This window comes from Lingula anatina, chromosome 1, assembly GCF_051362555.1.
Source record: "Lingula anatina isolate TDL-2025a chromosome 1, LinAna3.0, whole genome shotgun sequence".
Taxonomy (NCBI): Eukaryota; Metazoa; Brachiopoda; class Lingulata; order Lingulida; family Lingulidae; genus Lingula; species Lingula anatina.
The window spans coordinates 36,200,280-36,217,700 of NC_141767.1; the positions used below are offsets into that span (position 1 = coordinate 36,200,280).

The 17,421-nt window shown below is 33.2% G+C and overlaps 1 protein-coding gene across 7 annotated transcripts in view; it reads right to left on the reverse strand.

Moving 5' to 3' along the window:
* LOC106168617 (serine/threonine-protein kinase BRSK2) overlaps positions 1–17,421 on the reverse strand; it is a 29,690-nt gene that overhangs the window by 8,181 nt on the left and 4,088 nt on the right. For all 7 annotated transcript variants that reach the window (XM_087016185.1, XM_013547755.2, XM_013547757.2 and 4 more), the window contains exons 2-9: positions 14,546–14,640; positions 11,684–11,769; positions 4,747–4,887; positions 4,184–4,300; positions 3,460–3,493; positions 1,457–1,525; positions 1,054–1,200; positions 704–738 (exon numbers count right to left, since the gene is read on the reverse strand). In XM_087016185.1, coding sequence (XP_086872311.1) covers positions 704–738; positions 1,054–1,200; positions 1,457–1,525; positions 3,460–3,493; positions 4,184–4,300; positions 4,747–4,887; positions 11,684–11,769; positions 14,546–14,640 — 724 coding nt within the window. The remainder of the gene's footprint in view (positions 1–703; positions 739–1,053; positions 1,201–1,456; positions 1,526–3,459; positions 3,494–4,183; positions 4,301–4,746; positions 4,888–11,683; positions 11,770–14,545; positions 14,641–17,421) is intronic.

Sequence of the window (17,421 nt, forward strand, 5' to 3'; positions counted from 1 at the left end):
GCAACTACTATGAGGCGAAACCTAGGCAAGCACTGCCATTGGAATTAAGTTTAACTGAATACTGGAGCAAGTTGACACAGCATCCCCCCCCTCCCTTTTCAAAGGTGTTTGGAATAAACAGAAACCATAAGAATAACAGAATGCTTTTTGCATCCATCACATCAGTTTTCTTTTGTATTCAATTTCATTTGCAGATTCATTTTAATATTCTGGTAAATGAACATGTTATGCTTCTAAATACATTTCAACAAGTTTTCAAGACAAATATTTAGTTCTGAAAGTTGTTCATCAAATACAATATCAACTGATGATAGTTATCAAATTTTGATGTGACGTTTGCAAAGATATAAACTTTGTAATAAATCACTAGGAAGCTGTTGTTGTATTAAGCATTCAATAACACCTGCTGATGAACACTAATGTTTTAAAGAAAATCAAACATTATTAGTACTAGATTATGTGAAAAATTCTACGTTTGGTAACTGATATTAGTAAACTTTACAGTATCTTTACCATAATTTGTTTGCAAATACTATTTGTGTTGTGCATGGAGTAATTTTATTAGAGATAACAAATATGCTTAAATAAGTTGTTCCTTTAAAAGTCCCCACTACCAAACTTGTTCTAGAAAACACACATGTAATAAGTTGTAATATGCATGTTGTACCACTCCAAGCATTACAATCTTTGTCTCACTACTTACGCCACCACCCATGGATGCCTTGTGATCTTGTCCAGCTTTAAGTAGAAACAAATATGAAAATAAAAATTTTAACATGAATCAAAATGGTTTAAAGGTGCAAAATCTTTGTAGTTTTAAGACTCACTTTTCAAAAAACAATTATAGATTGTTCAATTCAATATGGCAGCCATATATTTATGATGGCCACCAGTAAAACCAGTAAACAGCATGGTAACTACAGTTTATGATATATTTATAAACACCATATTGACTTTGTGCCAAAACAAAAATCAGAAGTATTTTTGGGAGCATCTTAAGAATAGATGGAAATGTTAAAAATAAGATACCACGGCTCCACTAATTAACCATACTTGTATTCTTTTTACTGGGTCCACATCAATCATACTCCTGAGTAGATGTTGACAATCGGGGGGCACAAAGTGAGGAATGTGAAAGACACCTTTTTTAACCTTTTCTAAAAGATTCCGTAAATTGTCATCATCGAATGGCAAAGCACCCTAAAATTAAATATAACAGAATGTTATTATTTGATGTACAGATTAAAAAAAGCACGAATACTGTGTGTGTGTGTGTGTGTGTGTGTGTGTGTGTGTGTGTGTGTGTGTGTGTGTGTGTATACGTGTGTTGCGTAATATAAGACAATAGTACTACATGTGTATAAGAATACTGCAGTATCCATATGAAGCACTTATGAAAAACAAACACAATCATATAAAATGGACTGGTAACAAAAATGATATCAGTGCTACATACCACTAAAAGTGCATAAAGTATCACACCACAGCTCCATACATCTGCCCTTCTTCCATCATATTTTTCACCCTGAAATAAGCAAATGTCATTATTAACACGTAAACTTACTTTTAAAATCTAGATAAATATTTATAATATGTCAGCAATTATTTAACTGGTTTTCTCCACTGCCCTTCCAATTAGTTGTGTGTGTGTGTGTGTGTGTGTGTGTGTGAGAGAGAGAGAGAGAGAGAGAGAGAGAGAGAGAGAGAGAGATACAGGGTTATTTCTTCAAGCTTACTCTATGTACCACATTCTGAGATAATCATATTTGACAACATTAAAATGTCCCTACTGTGCTAAAATAATTTGATTAATCGTATTCCATATATTTCTGATGCGCTACCTTCCATTAAATTTTCCTACAAAGATAGACTAGCAAACCATGTTAGAGATAAGTGATCATATCTGACTTCTGTTTATAGGATCTAATATGGTTATTTACTACATTACATTAGGGTTAATAACATAAATTTTCTGCCACAATGTTTATTGCACCAAAACACTGAAAACAAGGAAGTACTTAAAATTTGCCTTTCATTTGAAACTACATAAGTGAAAGGTCATTTCTTCTAAAGCTAATAACTTAACATAATCAATATTTTGTATTAAAGTAGATAAAGCTCTGTTAAAACAAAGAGTTATCTTGGTTTAACTCCATAAGACATAACATGCTGTTATGACGTTTCATCTTCCAAGTCAGCAGCATGATATGATTCCTGGCAACCAGTTTGCACATTTTCTCAAAAGGCTGTAACCTTATAAAAATTTCAACTAGAATAGGACATTTGATATTCCAACTTTGATAAATATGCTAGATCATATTAAGCACTGTGCAGTACTGAAAATAAGATAAAGTCCAGACAAACCATGGAATGGTAAAGCTACAAAGAAAATCTACTGAAGAATAAAAGACAATTAGACCAAAAGAGCACATTACTTTGTATCCCATACAGCAACTTTACATTTACCAAATTTTTTCCCCAATCTTGATAATGGACTGCACACAAAAGTATTTAAAAACCCTAGTCAGTCTCATATTTGTATTGATGCTTAAAATAAACACTTCTTCATGTGATGATACAAAAGTGACACTGAAAAAAAAATTTTCAGCCCAAAAGACATTCCAAAAGACATACCTGTATGTACTGTGTTATCACATTTCTTTCTCAATTAATGATATTAAACACAATAGTAATAGACTAAAAGGAAAACAGCAGATTGAAGTTGCTCTTGCTAAACTGCACTTCCAAGAAAAAAAAAATATGATCTTTGTCTAATACAATGTTCATGTGTATATAATATACAATCTAAAACATCAATAACTGAAATAAAGGGGAAATATGAGGTAAAAGTGTTGTTTGCCAGGATGAACTACAGTTAAAACTTGACAAAGAGATTTGTCAATCTTATAAACAATAAAGTAGCAGTTCGCCAAAGAAAGTTTTACATTTCACAAAAAGAATGACAAAGAACAATAAAATTACAACTGAAAACTGAAAGAAGAGACATTGACTTAACCCTATATATGAATTAAATCAGTAGAAAGAGCTCATTAAAGCCAAATGTGCATTTAATATGCATAAACTCCTATTTGTTCCAGCAAGAAGAATCCAATTATTGTTTTACCTTGTTGCTATTAATGAAAAGAATTCCATGAAATATTGTTCCAAAAATAAACAAGCGAAATTATCTAAAGAATCGTCCTTAAGACATTATATTGAAAATGCCAAGTTATCTGGAAATTGCTATTGAAAACAGATTACAATATAACACCACCATAACGGTACAAAGAACACCATAGCAATTATCAATAAATTGGAATAAATTCTTCCTGGAACAATTCAAATGGAGTACAAATAACAATAAATAAGAGATAAATAATAAGAGATTAAACATGCAGCAAATGTTACAACATGCATGCACATGTAGCAGCGTAGACAGTGAGAAGTGTACGCTCTTACCCTTATCACCTCAGGACAAGCATAGTGTGGAGACCTGGAGAGACGCAAGGCAAAGTTTTCTTATCGTCTAAAACTACAAGAGGCCTGTACACTATGGCGCATGTGTTAAAGACGGCTTCATGGGGAGAATCATACAGTATTAACAAGGCACTACATTGGATTATGTACTTTATATATTAGTAATAATGTGATAGTAAACTAAAAGCCACTGCAGGCAGCTAGAGCCTCTAACAAAAGTGATAGTCATCTTAATTGTTTAAAGAATCCAGTCTGATTGATGTTGCTTTACAAACAAGCTGAGTAACTGATGTCTGACTACATAATTGCTGTATTGTTTTAAAGGTGTATTATATACCTATGACAAAAAGAACAAATAAAATCCAAGACATTCTGTTTCATTGACAAGACCTGGTGATTTCTTGAGTGGATGATTAAACCACAATTTGTGATGATCAATCCATTTGGAAGAATTCCCAATTCATTATTTTCAGTATACTTCCTTATTTTTCTTTTCTCAGAAAATGGTTGAGGGTAATAGCTGAATTACACTCAAAGCATTTTCTGTAATAAAACTAAGGAAAGATAATCATTTTCTTTTGCCATTTAAACCAAATAAACCAAAGTGACTTCCAACAAACACATTTTTAATAATGGTAATTAATTTTAACTTACTATAAGCAATAAAAGTTTGAATATCTTTTTGGTATGCAGACCAGTTACTTACCCACAGCTTGTTTCCAACATGGAGCCTTCTACTTGTAACGAAGCCATCCCAAAATCTGCCACACGGATATTATTTTTATCATCGAGTAAAAGGTTTTCAGGTTTTAAGTCTCTGTGACTGAAAAGTAATATCTTATATTATACCAATAATACAGGGAATACCATGTTACCTACAAAAATGTACAAAGAAAAGACATAACTGGAAAAGAGATGGAACAGACAAAGGCAATAATGAATTCAAGCTTACAATAAGAATGTCAAATATACAATGCTAAAAAGAAACAATATACAATTCAGTCATTCTCTTGAGACTGTAACCTTTTCATTAGTGAAATTACTGAGAACTAAAGCTTGTGAAAAACTTTTCGATTCATCAGAGACAATAAGTTTTTCAACTGAAGAAATTTTGTCTACATCTGATAGCCTCACAGAAAGCAAAATAGACTCATATAGTATGCAGCTGTGTGTTAATTGGTTCATATTTTATTTTAGTCAATATCATCTGAGATAGCAAACTGACAAAAATAAATAAACAAATTACTGCCTATGATACAAATCACTCACCATATTGAATGACTATGACAGAAATCTAATGCAGATATAATTTGACGGAAGAATTTTCTTGCCTCTTTGGGTGTCAACCTGCCCTTTTTTACCAAGTAATCAAATAACTCCCCACCAGAAACATGCTCCAAGATTAAATATCTGAAAGAAAAGAAATGCAATGAGTAAACTCATTTATTCTACCATTTTACAAGCAAAATTGAATCCAAAGCTACAAATGGACATATGAACAATAAAACTTTTCAACCCTAATGAAAAAGTACTATAGGATACTTTAAGATACTATAGGATCCTATATAGAAAATTGGGCCAATTTCCTATAGAATCCTATATCAGGCCTACCCAACTACCAGACTCGGCACCTAAGGATCCTGAATTAACCGGTATATCGGACCACACTACCCGTTTTCAAGGTGTGTGTCAGATCGCATTTTGGAGTATCAGTCAGAACACCGACAGGATGAACCCATGCTTGGCTGCATGCACCCGGTTTCAAATTCATATAGCGATTTTATGACAATCGATTACTATCCAATCAAGGTGACAGCTGAGCGTGGATGAGCCTGCAGTCGTCCTACAAAATTTGTTCTGGGGTATGATACTCAGAAATGCGATCTGACACACACCTTCAAAACGGGAAGTGTGGTGCGATATACCAGTTAATTCAGGATCCTTAGGTGCCGAGTCTGGTAGTTGGGTAGGCCTGTATATGATCTTATAGGATCCTATAGGATTTTTTCTTAAGGGAAAGAAAACAAAAATATCAAAATCAATAAATTAAATATCAAGTCATGATATTGCAAAACTTGGGATGTTTATGACCTGAAGTAAGTGTAATGTTATAGCATGTTTACATGCTTTTCTAAACCAAATAACCTGTCTAAGCTCATGTGCACACTGAGCATCAGGGAAATCATGACCTTCTATCATATCTCATGCAGGTAAAAAATTAGAAATAAATAAACCCACACAACTGCAAGTAGAATTAAAATATAGTTGTTTCTTTATTGTTGTCAGTGCAGAGAGCAGAACCTACCAGCAGAAAACCATAAAACAAAGCAACATGCGAGAGACTGTCACGTCATCAGTATCATTTATGGGAATTAAATCTGTAAAAACAGTCTCTGGCCATTTATCTACAAAAGCAGGGGTTACTTGGTAGAAAGCAAAAGATCTATTCTTGATTACAGGCATGATTACTCTCTAACCGCGCAGTTACTTTGCAGCATGAAAGTGGCTGCTAAAGAGGCCGTAATAACATAAAAAATGACAGGATATGCTCAGAATCATTTTGAGTCCAATTCTTGGTGCCATTTGGAGACATATCATTGGACTATCAATTGTTTGCTTTTGTGTGTGTGTCATACATGGACTGAAGCCTACATGTGTATCAAATCTTCTCATGCCAAGAACTTATTATCCTCATCAGATTGCTGACAGACAGCCATCTTTTCAAACAACCCTCTATTAAATCTTTTCATGTCTAATAAAAAACTGTCCACCAAATATCCATGCTTTAATGACCATGACCTGTCTTATATCAATTAACAACAGTAAGAGAACACTTGGAAATACAAACAAGGCAGCAAAGCTGTCAAATGTACAGACAAAAAGCAGGAAATAACAAAAAAAGGCTACTGTCAATTCTGATGCAAAAGTACATTATGTTAAACTGCGAATTCAACATCAAATTTTAATTATGCTCAACAGGTAAAATACATCTGTGTCTGTACATAAAAACGGCATTTCTTTAAAATAATGGCCCGATTATGCTGATTTTTGAACTCAACCTGCGATTTAGCAGAAATGACCACTCCTGTGAGTTTAATGACAATTGGCCTATCTGTTTTTCTTATATTGTGTTTACAGTGTTGCATATATGCTGAAAAGTGAAAAAAAAAAGCATAACTACTAAAATAGTGGCCCGATCATGCCGATTTTTTAACTTGACCTGCGTTTTAGTAAGATCAATTACTCTGCATATTAGTCCTGTATTTCTTTTTTGAAAGTTTGACAATCATAAGTAACATGGTTTTCCCATAATGGTCATCTTGGCAGCAGCACCCAAAATTGTGTTTTCTTCTATTCTGATGCAATATTACATAATGGTTAACAGCAAAATGACCGTTAATTTTTAATAATAAAATACACATATCATGGATTTTCAGAAAATGTGACTAGCATGGGTCTTCAAGCCCGTGGAACATGCCAATTTTCGAACTTGACCTGTGTTATAGTAAGATCAATTACTCCTGTGATTTTCATGACAACAGGCCTATCGGTTTTCCTTAAAATGTGTTTACAGTGTTGCATACATGCTGAAAAGTGAAAAAACAGCATAACTTCTACAATAATGGCCCGATCATGCTGATTTTTTAACTTGACCTGCGTTTTATGAATATTCATCAGCTCTGTAAATATACAGCCAAAAAGTAAAACTGCCATCCACTTATCATGTTTACAATGAAAGTGCACGGCATCGGCACCGCGACAACGGCGACGACAGACGTAGGTGATGGCAATATGTACAGACACATCTGTACATATTTACTGTACTGTTTGAGAACAGTAAGTGACATGGTTTTTCTTAAATGGTCATCATGGGAGCAGTGCCCAAAATAGGTTTTTTTCAAATTTTGATGCAATATTACATAATGTTTAACAGCATAATGACCATCAATTTTTAATAATAAAATATTAGTATCATGGATATTCAGAAAATGTGACTAGCAAAGGTCTTCAGGCCCATGGAACTTCCAAGTCACAACTTGAAAATGCCAGAATGTAAACAAGACAGCACTGTTCTGAAATGTTTTTTTTTCCATTTTTAACACTTTTTTTAACATAAAACAAAATTAACAGGTTACTGCCATTTTTATACGATCAACTAAGAAAATTGATGAGATGGGAAAAATATCAATACAACAGTGTTAAATGTCCAATTTCCTCCATTCTGAGATTCTGAACATAGTGAATGATTAAATCTGACAAACTGCAATGATATGAGTTTATTTCCATTTTTGAAACTTTATTACACAATACATGATAAAAAGTTTACCATCATTTTTACGTAATCAACTAACAATGTTGTAAAGATGCAGGAAATGTCAAACAAACACTTTTACGTATCTTATTAGTTCAATAATGAGACTGTTAACATGCCTAAGAGTTGAATCTGAGGAAATTTGAAAAAACAGCATAACTTCTAAAATAATGGCCCAATTATGCTGATTTTCGAACTCAACCTGTGTTTTAGTAAGATTGACCACTCCTGTGAGTTTCATGACAACAGGCCTAACGGTTTTCCTTAAAATGTGTTTACAGGGTTGCATATATGCTGAAAAATGAAAAAACAGCATAACTACTAAAATAGTGGCCCGATCATGCCGATTTTCGATCTTGACCTGCGTTTTAGTAAGATTGATTACTCCTGTGAGTTTCATGACAACAGGCCTAACGGTTTTCCTTAAAATGTGTTTACAGGGTTGCATATATGCTGAAAAGTGAAAAAAACAGCATAACTTCTACAATAATGGCCCGATCATGCTGGTTTTCGAACTTGACCTGCGTTTTATGAATATTCATCAGCTCTGTAAATATTAAGCCAAAAAGTAAAACTGCCCTCCACTTATCGTGTTTACAAGGAAAGTGCACGGCGCCGGCATCGGCATCGGCGACGGCGACGGCGACGACAGACGCAGGTGATGGCAATATGTACAGACACATCTGTGTCTGTACATAAAAATATATTATAAGTATCAAAACTACTGGTGAAAGCAAAGTCACAGAAATTTGTTTCAGACATATTTTATTCTTATACAGTTATCCCGAGGTGATTCTGCTTCACTCTGGCCAAGGTGTCCAGGTTGGACAATTTTCGTACTGTCTAGTTTCCTGGGGTCCTGGTACAGTATGACAGCTTATATTATTACTACATATAAAGATACATCATTATTTGATGAAGAAATAAAAAAAATATAAATGTTTGTGCGTGCGTTTATGCACACACAGAAAACCTCTTATACAACATATACACTCTGAAGATTATGCACTGGTAAACGGGAATACACTCCCAACTGATGTCCATGTTCTCTGCCCAGCAGTTAGTCTTTTTCAGTGATCTGGCTGAAAATAAAATCCCTTTTGGCATATTATACTGTTAACCTCTTTTTTAAAATTAAAATTCATCATATCTTATACTAGTATATTCGGACACCTCTTTAAAATTAAGATGCATCAAATCAAATCTTAAAGATGAACAGTAACATCAAACACACATAAACATTTTTTTCACACACAGGATAACTTGTCACACAGTAAAATAACATTTCAACATATCTTTATCAATCAATGGCCATAAAACACTTACAATAGTCCTTGACACAAGTTGAAAAATGAAACTTCAATGAAACCCCCTTGCTCCAATGACACGCTTATTTCTGAAAATGGCATCTGAAAAATCACTTTCATTTCCTATTAATCCAAGACAGCCAGCAGGGGACCTAATTATCCTGCTACAAGACATGAGGAATAGTAAGAGAAGAGAAGAAGGCTGTGCTACTATACCTGCCTTGTAGCCATGGTATTGACAAGTCATCCGGGGGCAGCATTAGTAAAGGCAAGTCTTGATCTTAGCTAACTAGCACACTGAGAACCTACCCACCAACTGAAGTTTTTTTTTTTACTAGAAACATACTCAGGAACAAATTTTATTTTGTGAATCTACGGGGCAGTTTTAAATGAAACATAATCTTGAAGTTAAATTTTACATCATTAAAAAAATGGAATAAAACAAAACATTAAATACTCAGAGCAAAAGTTATTTTCAACTAATAATATGTCTTCATTATCAATCATAAATGGGCCAGTCAATCCCAATCATCTCCAAAAGAATTACACTTTCCTAACGTTATTAACATCAGAAATACATATATTTTGGTGATATAAAACATTAATGTGAAACAAATAAAAGTTTACACTCCACATCCTCAGCTAAAATCACTACAGGACCAATAGGCCTCCTTCATGGATACACAAATCCCATTTCTAGTTTTCTTTACTGACCTCACTGTCAGTAATCTACAATTCCTACAGAGAATGCAGAGGCACCAAGGCTGTTGGCCCCTTAATCTGCAAGATATTGATCACGCTGCAGCATTCCAAGCTCTCTGCCACTACGTTTCAGAAAGTCAAATAACACCAGATAACTCTTTGATTCAAGCTGTATAAATCATTCCATCACAGTACCTATAAAATGCATGTCAATCACCTACAATAACCATGTGAAAAGTTGTACTTGATAAATCCTTTTGTTCAAAACAAAACAGCATGCTTTTTTGGCCAATTCACCAGTTATGTTTCATAAACGTATTCATCTATATAAAAAGGTAATAGTTTCTTTTTAAACAACATGAATATAAATTTGGATTTTGATACCTTAGAAGGGTGTACAATTAACATTTGCATATGCTATATCATGATGAAAGTAAAAGGGAGAGACACTATCAAGAGTCTGACATATAAATAAGTGCATTAAAACAAAAATGACTGTGCAGAAAAATTGCTTGTTGTTGCCTTATGTCCAACATTTAGAAAGAGGTGTATTTATTTTAATAATCACTGCAGCATGTTCCATAAGCCCACTCTGAAAATAGATCAATAAAAAATACAGACACCACTAATAGAAATGAATGATTAACATTAATGTAGAAAAATCGATGCTTTCTAATGACTCATAACAATGGCACTGCAGTGCACAAAAGTGGGTCAACTTCACAGATGTGTTGGGGCTAGGCCCAAGTGAAAGAGGACGAGGGACTGGACACTAATTTAATTTCTTCAGATTAATTTTGTATGAACAATGACCAATATCCAACAACAAAAATGCTCTTAAGATGCATTGAAAATCCAAATATGTTTTTGTAATGGATTACACTAACATTAGAAAGTGGGGATATTCACACGCATTGTACCCATGATATTTGAGAGGATGAGGTAAAAGGCAGAATCTATGAAAAGAAAAAGTAAAAGAAACACATACTCTCTTATCCACGTGTGCAACGTACATCTCTTGAGAACATTTTTGTGTAACTCGATCATCATATGATGGGCTTGTCTCAAGTAAATGGAATGGAACAAAAATATCTGATACTAAATACACATTGATATGAGCATCTTATGTGAAGTTCAGTACATCAAGACTGCTAAATGGGGAAAGTGAACCTTGAAACCCAAACCAAACTGAGCAGAAAAAACTGATAGCATGAATGTCAGGGGGAAAACTAACAATAAACTAAATTAAGATTTGAGGGTAAATGCCAATGCCCTGATAAATGTTTAAATATAAATTTATACATATATGTATATTTTTTTCTTGGACTGGTGAGAAATCTCCTTACAGTACTTATTTCATATCTATCAAAAATCATGTATTGACTTATATCAATACCCCCTTACTGCACACTGCATGTTACTGATATAAAAGTTGTCAAAATAAAAATGGACTCTAATCATGTATGTGGTGAACAAGCAATGCAATATCTCAGTTTGTGTACTGCAAATAACTCCAGGCACAGAAATGCTATCAGAACTGCAATTTGCCAGAAGGTTACGCAATGGAGCTACAGTATCTGTTAAGAAACATAATTAGTTTAAGTACTAGGCCATTGTCAAGCTTTATCCAAGATTTTTTATGGTGATAACAGTAGCTTTTTCCCTTGTATGAAAAGCCATGAAATGTTAATTTGCTCAGGTCTATGTATTTGTTTGATCACGTTAACACTTCCCTGGAATTGAGCATGCCATGTATGGACAAAGTCAAATGTATCATTTTAATAATAATAATAATAATCCTGCATTACAGTGACATAAAATTTAAGTCTTATGAATAAAGAAAAACAAGGGGAAAGAATAAATCATCGAAAAATATGCTACTTACAAATATTTCTTATTTTCATAGACATCAAACAGGCCCAATACATGGGGATGCTCTATTAGCTTCATTATTGCAATTTCTCTTTCCACCTGCAAAACAAGAACACATATAATTTAGGTCATTAAGAAATGATTCTTGATATTAACCAAACTTTTATGCTATTTAAAAACCATATTAACTTAACATGGAAAATAACAGGCTGGACAAAAGAATTAACCTGAAAAATTCTGAAACATTCAATAAAACACTGATCTTAAAAGTTTTATGAGACAGTGAAAACACTACAGATCTCATATGTAAGAAAATGTGAAAATTTTATCTTTTTACTCATTTTCTATTTTAATGTAGTTTTAAAAGAAACAGTAAAAAAAAATTGGCAAACTCTTGCAACTGATTTGTTGTGATCCTAACTATTGGTGTCATAGTCTAAGTTCTCATAAAAGCAAAGGCAAAAAAAAAAAAAAAAAAAAAAAAAAAAAAAAAACTATGTAAAAGAAGCTGAAAAAATTTAGAAAAAAAGTGTCAGAAAGCTAAAACCACCAATCCAAGATAGGCCTATTTCTTGCGACTTAACATATTTAAATCAAGCCAGATTTTGCAGGGTTAAGAAGAGAGTGGAATAAAAAATATGGCAGATTCGTGAGTGGCAATGAATTAAAGCTTACAAAAATACAGATGGATGTCTTTTTCTAGTTGCTTTTAGTTTTGTAGTATTACATTTTTTCACAACAGTATATATGCACCAGATTCTGCATGTTACTATGTAAGACAACATTCCTGGTTCATAGTTTCACCCATATTGCTATATGTCCTCATACACGTTTTTCTGGATTTGTATGACATCAGTGCAGATGGCCTCATTTTAGGATGATTTCCATTAAACAGTATGCATGACTGTTTAGTGCACGAGGACAGTGCAGCTTCAAGGATACAGTGCAGCAGCAGTGTCAATTATTGCCAGTCACATATTTTCCCAGTGTATAAAATCAATAGTTCCACAAGGGGGTGATTAGTAACTTTACTTTTCTTTTAACTGAAGACAAATCTCTTTCAAAACTCACTTGTTCCCTACAGACAAAAATAATTAACTTTTTACAAAAGCAGGTCCAAGTGTCATATTACATTGCTGCCAGACTGAAATTAAATCCAAACATCAAATAGTTGTACTGGCAGATGATGGTTGATGAATAACCAGAAAGCGAGTTGTTCAGCAATTAACAATTAAGAACCATATCTTAATTACCGTTTATATCTGAAGAATGACCTGATTATAATTAATTAGATCTGATAAAGAAATATATATACTAGTGATTAATTTTTTCAGTAGATTTTTGTCAATTTACAATGAATGTGTATACTTCATACAAGACACAAAAAAGTAACTGGAATAACCACACCATTACTGTTTTAATTCATATCTGAATTACTGAAATCAAAACAATCAAAAATGTGCATATGCCATGATGAAATATCAAGAATATAAAAACCAATATCCAGAGATATTCACCTCTTTCTCATACACATACTAACCTGACATTATAGTAAGAAAATCAATATCTAGCAATAATAACCCTTAGCCTCTCTACATTTAACACTATATACGGACCTCCAATAGCACTGCAGTGCCCACAATATACACCAATATACAAGAACTCATCAATACCCTTAGTATTTACAGTGTGAATATTGCATGATTTGATGTAAAGAATAAAAAGGTTCAATTGCCAGATTATCTCTGCCAACCAACTGATCTCAAGAACTTTGCACACTTCTGATGACGAGATTAGTAGGATAAAAGGGCTGTTGGTAATTTATCAAAGAAATTGGAAATACAATTAAACCGAATCTCTCACAAACCCCTTTGCTGCAGATGAATCTACAAGTAATACACACATTTCCGTAGAAGTACATCTGTAACACTGCAAGGGTCAAATGAGGGACACTGCAAATAAATATCTTTTTTTCATCAGTTTTTTTCATTCTTGGTGATTTGCAGTTACAGGGTTATCCTGAGGTTGAACATTTAATACCAAGAATGCCTTGGCTTGGTGTGAATTAGGATCCACCTTGATAAGAAACTACAGAAACATATTTTGTACCTTTTCTAGATAATGTTATTAAAAGGATAACATTGTAACATAATGAATTACGTCTTTTCATGCTGAACATTTCTTTAAAGAGTTTCCACATCCACCATTTAGTGATACAAATGATACAAAGGTACCATTATTGCCAATAATAATAATAATAATAATAATAATAATAATAATAATAATAATAATAAGAGAAAATAGTTGAGATTCATAAAGTTCTGAAACTTTACATCAATGTCAACAGGGCTCTAATTATCTTAAATCTAAGCATTCCTGTTCTTTTTACTTAGTTTTTATGTATAATACTACTTTTATTCTACTCTTGGTACAGGATTCAGATTTCATATACTTTACACATATGGCTGAATAATTTATATGCCCATTGACTGCATCTGTTACCTTGTGGGAGTACATCAGACAACTGATCTAATATGTTACAACATTTGGGTTATAGGACAAGACAATAAGAAACTCCATCCTGTGTAAGCTAAAAATCAGACACTAAAGGTGACTAAAATTTATAGAATTCTTGCCTTATATGTTCTTAACAACCAACTTCTCTTATTTTTTAAAGGTTACCATTAATTTAGTTGGTATCTAATTAAATTAGACAAAGACAGCCAATACAGGAAGTTTAGCGTGTCAAGTGTGGAAAAAACTTGGCAGAAACATTTTCAAGGATATAGCTTGTATGTTGAAGGATGTCATAAATGATGTGATCCAAATCATCTTCTGCCTTAGTTTCCAACAACCCACATACTATCACACTTACCTTCATTAGGACTGATTCACTTAATTTTTCCCTGTTAATAATCTTGATGGCCACCTTCTTGCCAGAGACACAGTGAACTCCCTGCTTAACCAACCCTAGAAAAATGTATATAAAAATTATAAATTACAGTCACTTAATATGTGAAGATAATGCATATTTGTTTTATTTTCCTTTTTGATGATTCATGTCTTGTGCTGATCCCTATATCATATATCCCTATCCATATATATATATATATATATATATATATATATATATATATATGGCAAAAAATGATCTAAGATTCTATTAGGTACCTCAAGCATAGACTGCAAAAGGGTACTCCTCTCATTTTCATCAATGCCTATATTTGATATGATCTACTTCCAATTAAGATTGCCACAACCCCCCCCCCCCCCCCCCCCCCCAAATAAAACAGTTACAGTAAAATTCATTCATTTTGCAAACTGCAAGTAGTCCGACCATTAAAATAGTAAATGACATTGGGTAGAATAGACAAACAGAATATCACCAATTCATTCACTATCATCTCCTAGAAAAAGTAGGGCTAACAAATAGTTTTTGATCAAAATCACCCATGTACATTTCAATGGGAATCATCAGAGAAAGCCCAAAGCCACGCAACCTAGCATCAAATCAAGCAAGATTTCATGGGATTTAGAATCTTCTCTCTTGAGAATGGGGTTAGAGATAATCACAGATTAGCAAGTGTGGTGTGACACTGACAGAATCTATCCATGGCTATTTTCTGATTGTTTTCTCTCAAATCTTCTAGATTTATAGTCTTATACATATACTGTAAGTACATATTCATCATGTTTTGCATGTTACTAGCACCTATGTATTTGCTTTCTGCATTCCTAGTGAAAAGTTAACACCACTGTTGCGGATTCAGACACATTCTCTAGTCTCTTGGGACATCACCTCGGATGTGTTTCATTACCCCTCCCCCACAAACACACACCTCATCTTAAAAAAAACTCTCTCCTTTTCCTGGGCTATTACAATGCTTAAAAAATTTTTAAAACAAGCTTCAATCTTCTTAAGTTCTTAATGTGAATTTTCTTAATAGATTTTCTCAGTAGCCATACATAAATTCAACCCTATACCTGGTATAAAATAATACTTGTTTTACAACATACATAATAACTCCATTGAGATTAATGGGATTCATTCAACTGCATAAAAAGAACAAATCAATAAATTTGGTTAGTTAAAGCTGCTATGATCAATGATATTCTGCAATGAAAGCACATCAAAATAACATTAGTGGAATACATTTTATATGAAGGCATTTCTCTGGTTTACATTCAAAATCCTGTATAGTTCAAACAACCATCATACACATACTGAAAGAAGTATACTGTAACTGCCAAATGTAATGTATGAAGCAATGAGGGCTGAGATGAAAGTTAACTGAGCCTTATATCTATGCAGATTTCAATCTTTGGGAGGGTCAGTCAAGGCCAATGTAATTATTTATACTGCAGTCAATGCTATTGGGCACTGGTCACTCTCAAGAGTAGGATCGAGAAAACCAGTCAGAATTGAAATTAGTAGTCTGAAAAATAAAATTTAAGGATAATAGGAAATTTAAGGATAATAGGAAAATAAATGACTGTCTACTTGCCCAACTGGTCTACTGTGTTTGAAAAGTCATCTTTCCACTGCCTTTTTAATGAGATATATAGCAAAGAAAATTATCGGATATCCTATACAACTAAAAGATGTTTGCATACAAATCGTGATGACTAATACTCATTATAATACTCATATCAAATGACACATTCTAAAACTATTAATTTTTTTCTCATTTTTATTATGCTAAGTAAGCCCAGTGGGCAATTATCAAACACATTAACATGAATACAACATATACAGTGATTTTAATACTGACAGATGGCCAATTTGTGCTCAATGCATTGTAATAAATTGCAGTCTCAATAATCATATACAACAGGAGAGATTTAATTATGGTCTTTATTCACTTATATGTGCCATTATACCACAAAAGAAAGAATGAACTCTGAAATGTGTAGATTATGGAAATAATCTTAAAGGGCCTAACAGAGTTATAAAGTTAATTTCTTCTGCAGGCATGATTCTTCTTCACCTTGTGAATCTAAATGTAAACTTTGTAGACAAATTGTAGCTGCAAGAAAGGTCTTTCTCTGAATCATTTGCTTTCTTGTGTAAGAAAACATCCTGCAGATCAAATACTCACCAACAAGCCAATGCTTGAAGCATTTTTGTTTGCAAAATATTGGTCATACACAGTTTTACATAATTTGGTCAGCTATAAATGTAACTGGCATATATCTAAATCAGTCATTGTGACTAGTGAGAATACCATTGTAAAAAGAAGTGCCAGTTGCTCTTGGTGTTTCACTGAGTCTAAAAAAATGAGGTATGCCATCTTTTAACTTTGAGAAATGCACCTAGGTTCAGAGTGATCAGTCTTAGCTTGAAATGATTTTCAATTCATGTTCTTCCATTTTTTTAAATGGCATACCGCTAAATGACACTATGGTATTGAAAAGACGAAGCTATAGTAAGCAAGCAGTAATGATAAATGCCAACATGCAACCTCCTATAGACAGAAAATGGCTCATATAACATTTCAGTGCACAAGCAAAAATGGGTTACAGCAGCATAACTCTATATCATAATGAAGCCTTCAGAAAGATGCCTCTGTCATAAAATTCAAATCAATATTTTCTGTAATTCTTCCAGGTATTATTCTAAAGAAGATAGATGTAAAAATCCATACATGGATCCTCACACAATTACTTACTAGACCATTTTACAAAGGCAGGCATGCATGCCAACACTGATTTCTCAACTAAAAACCATTTGATTGGTAACTTTTGGTAAAT